This window comes from Hyla sarda, chromosome 1, assembly GCF_029499605.1.
Source record: "Hyla sarda isolate aHylSar1 chromosome 1, aHylSar1.hap1, whole genome shotgun sequence".
In the NCBI taxonomy this organism is placed as follows: domain Eukaryota; kingdom Metazoa; phylum Chordata; class Amphibia; order Anura; family Hylidae; genus Hyla; species Hyla sarda.
This window is the reverse complement of record NC_079189.1, coordinates 559,216,106-559,228,297: the sequence shown is the minus strand read 5'-3', so window position 1 is coordinate 559,228,297 and position 12,192 is coordinate 559,216,106. Positions and strand designations below refer to the sequence as shown.

Below are 12,192 nucleotides of genomic sequence, written 5' to 3'. Positions count from 1 at the left end.
CATCCGGGATCGAAACACTTTGCTAAATAAAATCCTTATACTATACTTTGGGACCAGCGCCTTTGAGAGGAATTATTTTCCAATATTTCTGCATTGTACTTCCACCGGATCGACTGACGTCACCCCGGGAAATTCCTCGTGGCAGCAGTCCGGCCTCTCCCTTGTGCCAAACGCTACTGTAGGTGCTGTGCTCTTACCACCCACCTTTCTTTTTATCTTCATTCATTAACAAAACGGTCCTCACTAGGAGCGCACCTCCTGTTGCTCTTTTTTTCTCCTTTCCATATTAATTATGTTTGTCCAGTGACAGGATGTTTAAATCTACCAGGCAATCTCTACAATCCAAAAGTATAGTGATTAGGAGATACACCAGAAGTCTCATATACACAAACTTTTGATTACTCTTATTATGGTGTTCCTCTTTTATTTTAACGGGTTACTTGTAAATCCAGGATTTTAATGTCATTTTCATCTCTGCAACATCTCTATACAGTGAAAAAGATAAGCGGTTTAATAGTGTCCCACCCGAGGGCCATACGCTAAATGCAGATATCCATTATCCAAGAATATGAAGCCAGTAGACTGTTTTCCCAGACAGCAGGATAGAATCACATAGTTAATTCCCTAGAAACAAGACAAATTATCTGTAAACATGCGTTAGAGAGGCTTAATGTGTGTGTGGGCCATTCCAAGGAGCCGTTGCTATCGATACTTCTACGTCTAACAAACTCCCGGCACTTGCTCTCTCATGATGCTTTCACATAGATGGAAGTTATTGATGCATCAAGGTAAATGGATTAGTCTATGCCGAATTGTTCTGCTCTATGATTTATCTTTAGTAACACTATCGCGTTTTCAATGGCCTCAGCGATCTTATATCCATAGAAACAATACACTAACGCTGCTTTACATAATGGATTTGATTGCGCCGGCAACTTATGTCTGTAAGATACTACATCTAGTTTGTATTATGAATATTAGTGACTATGTAAAACAGTAATATAAACATACTTATGTCTTTTAGTGTTTTCCAACCAGTGTCCCTCCAGCTGTTGCAAAAACTACAACTCCCAGCTTGCCCGGACAGCCTTTGACTGTCAGTACATGCTGGGAGTTGGTTTTGCTACAGCTGGAGACACGCTGGTTGGGAAACACAGGTCTATTCTGTTATATCTTATGACATTTCATAATGGTAACCTGCTATTGAAAAAGCTTCATTACCATCCAGCTTTTCCAGACTCTCCTATTTTCTGTGTCCCAGACCTGCAAAGCTCATATGAACTGTACCATACCCAATGAACAAGTATAGTTTAGAAAAATGCCTGACGTGTTTTTTGCTTGTATAATAATTGATTAATACTGTTTGTCTTATTTTAGGTTATCCTTTTATTCGGGCCATTCTTCTTTCTCAATGTATTGCATGCTCTTCCTAGCGGTAAGTATATTTTACTTATAACATTTCTGTGTTATGTTTATTAGCTGTACGGACATTGGCCTTGATTTCCTAAGTGTTGTGTAGTTTTCTTTTGTGGGTTTTATTTCCCTCCTATTTTTTTTCCACTGTATTTACTAAGGTTTCCCTACATTTTGCCATTTATTTATTTATTACACATGCTCTGATCTGTAGGGTTTTCCTCAGCTCAAATCCACCACATTTTCTGTGGAAACCTTAGTAAATATGTAGGGTTTTTGTGAAAATGTTGAGGACATGCCCCCTTTTCGGGCTCTCTCAGTAAAATGAAGAGTTAGTTGGGTTTTTTCAATTCTGGCTCAGAAAGAATTTCTGGTGCACAACCCGACAAAACATGTCGGGTTTACAATAGTAAATAAGGGCCATTATGTATGCTATGCAAAGCTGCAGTGAGGGCCTGAATAAAGCGCCCCCACCAGGTCTACTTCAATCAGCACCACTGGAAGCAGTCTTGGCCCTATGCAGTATTGGCATGAGCCACCTACCGTGTTTCTCCGAAAATAGGACCTTTTCTTATATTACTTTTAGCCACAAAAAACACACTAGGGCCTATTTTCAGGGTAGGGCTTACTTATTTACAGTACGGTATGCACATTAAACAACATGGTGGTTCCATGGTATTTAACCCCCCCCCCCCCCCATTATGTGATGGGCGCAGCTCTGAAGCACAACGTCCCTCCCCCCCTTCCCCCCGGTTTATCAGCCCAGCGCCCCACATCGGGGTAATAATCGTTTGTCACCCGCAAGCGCAGCTTCTCTCCCCCCCAAATAATGATTGTCCGCTGCACTGTATCTATTCCTGTGCCCGGGCTGCGAATAGGGTATTACAAGACAAGCTTAAACTTGCCTTCGTCCTCCCTTCCCCCATTGCTAAGGCACCGGCCTCATGGTCCCTCCGCTGTTATCGCTGCTTCCTGGTGTTGGGACGTCACAGAGCCTTCAGCCTATCACTGGCCGCAGCGATGTCCCGCCTAGGCCGATGATAGGCTGAGCCGACTGTCATGTGCGGAGCCGGCCGGCTTCTTACATCACAGTGAGCTCAGCCTATAATCGGCAGAGGCGGGACATCGCTGCGGCCAGTGATAGGCTGAAGGCTCTGTGACGTCCCAACACCAGGAAGCAGCGATAACAGCGGAGGACAGTGAGGCCGGTTCCTTAGCAACAGGGGAACGGAGGACGATAGCAAGTTTAAGTTTTTTTTTAATATTTGCAGCCCGGGCATTGTCTAGGTCAGTGGTCTTCAACCTGCGGACCTGCAGCTGTTGCAAAACTACAACTCCCAGCATGCCGGGACAGCCGTTGGCTGTCCGGGCGTGCTGGGAGTTGTAGTGCTGCAACATCTGGAGGTCCGCAGGTTGAAGACCACTGGTCTAGGTCTTATTTTCGGGGTAGGGCTTATATTGCATTCCACCCCGAAAATACACCCTACCCCCGAAAATAGGCCCTAGCTGTATTTTCGGGAAAACATGGTAGTATATTTTTTTAATGTGATTTGAAAAAACAGCTAATGGTTCAGAATTTTAACAGCAAGTAAATAGCAAAAAGGGTCTTATAATTACATAAGGACCAATATATGAAAAGTTTAGTTTGGTGACAGGTACTCTTTAATGTAGATAACATTATAATGTATCTTTTGTAATTTTTGGGTGAAAAAAAAAAAAAATGCTGTCTTGTCTCTGCAGCTATTGCCTGTGTATCTCTGGGTGGAGACAAAAAGTGTGGGCGGGACAAGTAGGGCTCTGTGCAGGCTTCTGGCTTGTCTATCAACCTGCTGTGTGAGCCTCAATGCATAGAGCCCTGCTTGTCCGCCCCCGCTTCCTTTTATTTTGTCTCTGAACATTAGCATTATTTCACCCAAAATTAGCTATACATTTTTTTTAACCAATTTATATAACAAATATATAAAATATACATTTTTATAAAGTTTTTGCAAATGACAAGTACACAATTCCCAATTATGTAAGTTGTTTTAAAAAAAAAAAGATGAATTTTAAGTTCAGCACAGTTATCCCTGCTCCCTGCCATATATATAGCTATACAATAGGAGACCGCTTCCAGCTCAGTCTCCAGCGCGAGACCCAGCTTAATGAGTTTCTATGACTCTGGGTCTCGTCCTGGAAGCATAGTTGTATACGGCAGGGAGAATGATGCTCCAATTAGGCGCTGAATATAAAATCTATGCACAGTGCTGCACATTAGTAATTTCTCAAGGCACATTTTTTTTCGTCACAGTTAAGAACAGGGCCATCTATAGCTCAAGGACCCCACCAAACAAGAACTTGTTATGGTCTCTTTATCCTCTAAGTGAAATGGGTTTTCTTATGATGTCAAACACAAACTTGCACAAGAGTTGTACATTAAGGCCGGAATTCTTCAAACTATTTCTGAAACCAAAATGATCTGGCTTTTTGCTCATTCATCGCAACCAATTAAAGATCCACTTTCATTTTACCAAAGCTTGTTAAGATGGTTGTTTTGGGAAAAACCAGACCATTTTGGTTGCATACAGATAGATTATATGTGGATGGTTGGGGACAGATTAATCATTGTGTCCTTGGTTTATTCATTGAATCATCATACAGCTACCATGTCCATGTGTGCTTCCAGTATTACTCAGACAGCACTTAAGTGTTAATCTTTGATTTAACGGCGTCTGCAGGATGCGACCACACACCACAATATTCCCCTATCGTTCTACTAAACATGGGTTTCTTCACTTTCCTTGTGGTGGGACTGAAATTCAAGAAAACCCACATTATTATTATCCCAAGATTCACCAGTTGGCAAGAGTCACTCCTACACTCGATAGAGAAAGGTTTAATTTCTTGTGCTGTTATTTGTACAATATTTATTACAAGTTGTTAGATTGTAATAAATCTGGTTATAGTGATGGTGCACCAGTAATCCACATTTTTGGGGTGCCACCAAACTACATCATTGTAGTCCTCAGGCACCACGTGGGACAGTTCTATAAGGGTTTATATATATATGGCATGTGTGAATATATTCTATACTCCACTAGAATCCTCTTTTTGTAGAAAGAATTGCCAGTTGCAGTTCAATATGTAAAGAAACCCTTTCATGTCCTTTATTGCAGGGAAAAGTAGTACTCTGCTATCTAAAATTAGCAATTACCCAAAGTCATCACCTACAGCTTATTTGTTAAAGCATATAAGACCCCCAGCAGTCTCCTGCTATCCATGGGAAAAAATTTAGTTTACTTATCACCACGGACTGTCACTGGTGATTGGATAGCGCTAGCACACAGAGGTCGGCTGCATCACAATGTGAGAGTTCAGATACAGCACTCAAAGCAATACAGGTGGTGCCCAGCGCCATAAATCACTTTAGACCAGACAAAACAGCAGCACTGAATAGTTCATAGATCAAAGTGTTTAATTTCCCTATCCTTGGGTGGTCTTTGTTTGTTATGCAGGACAAATCCTCCAGAATAAGATTTTTTTTTTTTAGCTGTTGTCATTCTCAAACCAAGAAATGAGTATTGTGAACAGAGCCCCCCTATTTGTGTGAGATTCCATGTTACTTTACGTTATGAGCCCATGATGTGAAGATATGGAACTTTGAAGGTAACTTGTACCTGTCAGGGGTGGATAATCCCCCTTTTTGGTAATTTAGATACCCCCAGAAGTTCGGCATTTGTCACTCTAGGGCAGTGTTCCCCCAACAACGATGCCTCCAATTGTTGCAAAACTACACCTCCCAGCATGCCTGGACAGCTAACGGGATTAGCATTGTCTCAAGCATTTCCCAGCTTGCTATGTGGCTTTGCAGCTTTATTAGGGACTGGCTTATCAGGCAAGATGAGGAGCATTAAAGTCCCCTGTGATCAGCTAAGCCACACAGCAAGCCGAAAATGTCCTGAGACAACGCTAAGCCCAAGAGCGGACAATATCTCTGACAGATACTACAGATTTATTTCAAAGTCATATAGGCATCAAGGACTTTGAGTATTCTGGATTTTCTAATATGGGAATGGGTTTTCTAATCTGCTCCACCCTTTTAAAACAAATGGCAGCACAGCATGACTGGTCTGTAGCAGGCAGGATAGGCACATATTGATATGTCGTTATTTCTGTCTAACAGGACACCTCCCTTATCTGGTCTTAGTGTTAACCTATAATTGTCTTTGTGCTGCTCTCCCTCCAGTTGTATCTTCAGGCCAGGATGAGAGGCGATTGGGCAAGATTATTACGTCCCACCGTTCAGTTTGCTCTTGTTGCGGTGTCCATCTATGTCGGTCTGTCCAGAGTTTCTGACTATAAGCATCACTGGAGCGACGTGCTGATCGGACTGATCCAAGGGGCAATTGTTGCTGTTCTTATTGTAAGTAAAACCTGCTGGATGTGACAACTTGTTTAACATCTACAGCTTCATTTCTTAGAGGAACCTAATGATATTTTCCCTTCATGACCTTACTGTGACGATTAAAGATGAGCGAAGTTACAGTGATTACGGCTCGGCGGTTGCTGACATTATCCTGCATAAATTAGTTCAGCTTTCAGGTGCTCCAGTGGGCTAGAAAAGGTGGATACAGTCCTAGGAGACTCTTCGCACCGTATCCACCTTTTTCCAGGCCACTGGAGCGCCAGAACTAATTTATGCAGGATAAAGTCAGCAACCGCCGAGCTGAGAAGTTTGATTATGATCACCATTAGAGATTAGCAGAGTTAGTGATTGGATTAGCTTTGCACAGGGACTTTCACCATAGCCAGTTTTCTGTATTACTTCCCAGCAGTCCCTATGATGTCCTTCACAAATAGACTCAAATAGTTGGTGCAGCCACGTTCCCCATATTTGTGAAGTATCCAGCTCCTATTTTTGTGCATTTAGAGCTGTCTTTCACTTAGTGATCAAACATGTCTGGTGCAAGTACTGAAAACGGTATTATCTCCAATGTTACATCTGTGCTTCCATTTGTTTCACTTTACACACAGTTACTTTTGACAATTATCAAAAGTGGCACAAGAGCACTTTACAATTGTCTGCCTTCTGACCAGTTTAAAGAAACCTTTTGTCAAGTTTAAGATTCTTGTTAGAGTTTAATCAACTGGAGTTGTCACACATCCCATGCCAACACTTCAGTGGTCTCCACCAGTCTTTGTTCTTGTTTACAGGGATGACCTCATACTTGACACTTGATGGCCGCAGGGGTGAATCTATACAGGCCTCACATGTTGTCATGTGTCAACAATAGCAAGGAACCTTTCAGTTTAATAGGATTCTATATTGAGTTCACCAAATTAAACCAAGAATGACTCAGTGCTGGGACACTTTCACTCAGTATTTAAAAGCCCAAACAAGGAGTGAAAAATAAATACATTTAGGCTTTATTCGTTAACTCTTAAAAAGGAAGTGTGTCCCTAGAAAATTTCCTGTTTAAACCAGGTTGTTAACCATATTTAAGAATTTTGTGTTTTTTATTCTCCCCTATTTCAGGATTATATAGGTTGAAAAATCTTGCAGTTTTCATTTTGGCCACTAGGTCTAAAACTGTTCTGGTTGTGATCTCCTGTACCAGAGTGATAATGTACAGCAGATTCCTTTCTGCTATCTCCAGTGTCTGCTGGAGATTATATAACCATATCCCTGCACTTCTCACCAGCATTCTCTTTGCTTCCCAGGTTGTTTACGTGTCTGATTTTTTCAAAAAGAAGAACTGCGGGTTCAACCAAAAAGAAGACGACTCTCATACGACCCTGCACGAGACATCAACAAATGGGAACCACTACGGCAACAGTCACCAGCCCTAAAAGCCCCTTATGGCTGGAAGAAATAATTTTTTTCCACACCGTATTAAGAGTTAATTCTCTTAATCTATTTAATTAGCCTTAAACCCTATTAGTGCTGGAGAGGCTAATCCTGCATGGCACTTAAGCCTTCTACGTTGCACCCGTCTTGTATGCACCACTCAAGCAGCCATTTTTGTGGCCGGAATCCACATGAAAACGCAGTATGTAGGCGCGCTGGGGAAGACGCTGCCTTTACATGACTGAGTACGGATGACAAAAAGGCTGCCTATACCTTTTATGTAAAACACGTGCAATGGACAGCTGCTGCTACTACCTGTTGGATGCCCACTTTGTATATAGTTATAAAGAACACCTTTTATGTATATGTTAAAGCTTTAAAGATAAATTGTTTAATTCTTTTATAGGCTTTGATCACACTGGTTGTTTTTAATTTACCGCCTCCCCCTTTCTACCCTTTGGGTTTAAGTATTAGAAAAAATACCTAATTTCCCAAGGGAACCCTGACAGGCCCCATTTTAAGTTTATTATAGTGGCTCTGTTGTAAATGGAGCCATGACGTGTGTACAGAGCCCTATTAACTATACAGATGAGAGAATGAAATGTGGTATTAAAATTGTACTTTTTTTTTAATTAAAACAGGAGGAAACATTATGTACAAACACTTGTATTATATTGCTTTGCTCGAACGTTGCTTGTTCTGCAAACTTATAACACCAAAACATTAAAAAGGTTTATAGCAAACATCTGATCTCCGTTGATTCTCTTTTCGGAGGAGCTTACATTCCCAAAGGTTTGACAGCTTTAATATATAAACAGCTTCTTATCCATTCTACTATAGGTACAGACTGGCAGCGAACACAATGTCTCTCTTGATCTTTGTAATGCCTGAAAGAAAAAGAAAGAAGTCTTCAGGGAACATGGAAAGCTCTAAATTGACAGAACCTGTTTCTAGCAGTTAAAGGGATCCACGTTCTCACCGCCACAAAGAGAAGGTGGAGTCGTGAGAAACGTCAGCTAATTATATTTTGGAAATAACTTTTAGGAGTATACTAGATGTGAGGTCCGACTGCTACACCCAGCAATTACTCCAGAGGTTTTCAACCATTATAGGAAGTGCTTAAATGCGATTCTTCTGTGAAAAATAAGCACTTGAGCAAAACTTCAGATTGGGGAAAAAAATCTAGTGCATAATTTTAACTGTATCCATAGGCCTCTATTCATCCTAATGGACTTCACCATCTACATGAGCATTATAGTTGATCAACACCAGAGGATCATGTTTCTAGTAACCTAAAATGATCAACCTATTTCTAATTAAAAGGTCTTTTCCCCAAAAATTGTCTGTATGGTAACAAATAGAGATGAGCGAACTTACAGTAAATTCGATTTGTCATGAACTTCTCGGCTCGGCAGTTGATGACTTTTCCTGCATAAATTAGTTCAGCTTTCAGGTGCTCCGGTGGGCTGGAAAAGGTGGATACAGTCCTAGGAGACTCTTTCCTAGGACTGTATCCACCTTTTCCCGCCCATCGGAGCAACTGATAGCTGAACTAATTTATGCAGGATAAGTCATCAACTGCCGAGAAGTTTGTGACGAATCGAATTTACTGTAAGTTCGCTCATCTCTAGGAACAAATACCCAGGCTCCATGTAGTCTTAGATCCTAGAGCAGTGTTTCCCAATGTTGCAAAACTGCAACTCCCAGCATGCCTGGAGGCACCCTGGTTGGGAAACACTGTCCCATTGTCATATCATCTGCTTCTACTTGTTTACCTTGCATATAGGGAACAGAGGAAAGTAGGCCTCTTGGGTCAGACTACAAGGGGTTTGGTTTCTGATTGTTACCATGGAGATACCCAAGTATGCACAAAAGCTTTAGATGCAAAATTATGAGACCTATGAACTTATGAACTTATTCCATTTTTTTTTAACACATTAAATGATTATAATGGGTTATAGAGAAAGTGGAAATAGATTAAATGAGAACTACAGAAGTAGCCGGTAACAGTTTGTTATACACTGGCCATGCCATTTGGCATGGTATGCCAGGATAGTTAAACGGGTACAGTCATGAACTTTTTTTTTTTTGATATGTTGTAGTACTTATGTACCACAACATCTCTAATATCCATTTTTTTTGTTTAAACTATATTTTATATTTGAAAACCGGACACTGAAGGTCTTCCTACTAGTGGCTGGCTGCAGCATGCCGTGACATCACTACTGAATTCAGACCGATCCCGGCAAAGCAATCGGTCCGAATTCAGTCAGCCTGCGCTCGCTCCCTTACAGACAGGCGGGAGCCAGCACTGTGGATGCCGGGGCTGCGTGCACAAGCTCACAGAATCAGTGCCACACTGATGCTCCATTAGTACTGTACATGTCCTTATGTACATGCACAGCAGGTCGGCAATGCTCCTATACTCGTCCTCCCTGGGTAGCACATGAACTTCTAAACATGGAGGAGACCCCTGGAGCAGCCTGCCGTGCTATTGGCCACTCATCTATGCATACTCCCGTGGAGCGCAGCATAGTTGAGGGCTGAAGAAGGCACCAAGCAGTCATTTGTGACATCACGCCAGCTTGGGAACTCTGCTTCCTGCAGAGCAAGAGACAAGCAGAAGATTAGCCCTTTATAAGGTAGGAAACATTTTTTAGAGGCAGGGAGGGATAAATTAGCAATAGGTAGGGACAGAAAAAAAAATAGATGGTAGGAGCTACTCTTTAAAGGGGGTTTTCAAGTTATTAAAATCATGTCCCCCTATCCTATAGCTGGGTATAAGTATCTGATTGCAGAAGATCGGACCACTGGGAACTCCAACGATCTACAGCATGGGACCAGTTTCTCTTGCTGTCTCTCTGCAAAGTTCTCCATCCTCCACCTTCGAAGATGTACTATATGGCAGTGACAACCCGCTCAATCACTGGCCCTAACTGGGCAAAATGGGCCCTGTCCGAGAGATAGGGGGATAAGTAATCTTGGTGGGTTTGACCGCTGGGACACAATCTCTATCATGTGAGAATCAATTTTTCATGACTAAAAAACCTGTGTAACTTTGCTATATTTGTATATTACAGCCGTGGCTGTAATATTGTATATTACAGCCGTGGCTAGTAGTATAGCATAGTGGGAGCCACATCTCTCGAACATGGGCCCAGAGGTGGTTGGGGGGTTCCATAAACAGATGTGCAGTATCCATTATGCAGTTTACATAACTCCCATAAAGGTTAATTCCAGAGTTAAAGTGGATCTTGTGCTACTACACTGTTTATTCAATAGGGAGTTATGTAAATTGTGTAAAAGTCAGTTTGCCTATTTCTAGCTTGTCCATTAACAGCAAGCAGACCAGATGGTGAAGAGATGCCCCTTGTTCTTGATAGATTAAGGTACCAGATTATACAACAACACACCCCCCCCCCCCCCCCCCCCATATTAATAATGTATTGCAATAATTTCTTTGTAAAGAGTTAACTACGAAAACCCCTTTAAACCAAAGGAATAAGTAGATATGAGTAGAAAGATAAGTATTCCCCTGCTGTGAGCCTGAAAGTGCAGGAGTCTTAGTTATCCTCTCCAATATAACGCCAAGCTTAATAGTCCTCAATGCATCACATGTCCTGTTTGCAGACTTACAGCAGAGGGATTCAAGTAGAAATACATTTTAACGATTTAGAATCTGTTCTTTTAGGTCATAAAGCTATATTACAAATGTGCGAGCAAACCATGTAATGAGGCCATTTCTTTGGCTGTAGTTCACATTGAAATATGGAACACTTTTTTGTACCTGGATTAGTGACATGCCCTGTTTTAATAGGGATGTTCAGAGTCCAAAATTGTGGCAAAACCCATGGCATTAGACAGTGAAATGTACTTCAGATATCAGAGGGTATATGCTGTGGGAACATGCCCTCAATTGGCTGAATGAGAAGTTTGTTTTTGCCAGACAATTGCTCCCACTTGTTGGACAGATTACTGGCAGCCCACAATCTTAGATCAGGGTAAAACTAATGATGTAATGGCACGGCATTGAGGGAACGGGAAAGACATAAAAATTGAGTTTTTTTTACATCAGGCAAATCTGTGTAGAATAATAAAGAGGGATTATAACCATTACTGTGGGGAGATGTTTATCAAAGAAACAGGATCTAGGACTATGAAGCTGGATGGTGTAATGTCCAGTGCTGAACACAAGTGTGGAAAAGTCTACATTAATGTTATGAGCATACAGCGCTATCTACAGGACGTGAGCAAGTGCTCAGGGGGCCCGACTGTTATTCTAGTCCATGAGTGAAGGTCTGGACTGTGATGTGTCTCACACTGAGCCCAGTCACAAGTTATACTTTGTTCTTGCATTCTAATGGCCACTCATTTTGTTTGCATCGCACAGACATAATACTAAGGAACAGCTGAGTCAGCCATTCTCTTGTATACAGGTAAAGTGCAGGTACTGTGTATACACTTGGATGGTAGTGATAGCTCTGCATTATTCTTTTTCAAACTATGGGAAGTGTCATCATTGGTTTTACTTTTTTTTGTAATAAAAAGTCCCAAGATTGTGTACAATGTAGTTACACTTATTCAGTTAAGCTACTTTAATGTCATGTGGCATGCTTAGCTTTTATCAGTGGTCAGGAATTTATTAACCACCCTTTTAAAAATTGTTGCAGATTTTGGCGGACACATCTCCAAAAAGTAGAAAAAAAAGCTTTTTGGTGTGTGGTAGGTTTTTGTGCAGTAAGTAAACCATAGAAAATGGTGTATTTAAGGTGAAATTAAGAAAAGTGAACCTGCGCAAAAAATTATTAAAATGTTCTGTGACCATTTATTAAATTTAGTGCAGCTACACATTAGAACCGCACAAAAAGGTGCACAAAATAGTCCACCTACACCAACAATTTGAAATATCCCCTATATCCTTTCATTATCCTTTAATACCATTCATTAAAAAA

The 12,192-nt window shown here is 41.3% G+C and overlaps 2 protein-coding genes across 4 annotated transcripts in view; one reads left to right on the top strand and one right to left on the bottom strand.

Annotated features, from left to right (window-relative positions):
* The window catches only part of PLPP1 (phospholipid phosphatase 1), a 76,751-nt gene extending 68,884 nt beyond the window's left edge, over nt 1-7,867 (top strand). For all 3 annotated transcript variants that reach the window (XM_056542481.1, XM_056542488.1, XM_056542494.1), the window contains exons 4-6: nt 1,378-1,435; nt 5,639-5,815; nt 7,114-7,867. In XM_056542481.1, coding sequence (XP_056398456.1) covers nt 1,378-1,435; nt 5,639-5,815; nt 7,114-7,242 — 364 coding nt within the window. In that variant the 3' untranslated portion in view covers nt 7,243-7,867. The remainder of the gene's footprint in view (nt 1-1,377; nt 1,436-5,638; nt 5,816-7,113) is intronic.
* The window catches only part of MTREX (Mtr4 exosome RNA helicase), a 94,355-nt gene continuing 90,012 nt past the window's right edge, over nt 7,850-12,192 (bottom strand). The window contains exon 27 of the mRNA XM_056542470.1: nt 7,850-8,127. Within this exon, the coding sequence (XP_056398445.1) occupies nt 8,075-8,127 (53 nt within the window). The 3' untranslated portion in view covers nt 7,850-8,074. The remainder of the gene's footprint in view (nt 8,128-12,192) is intronic.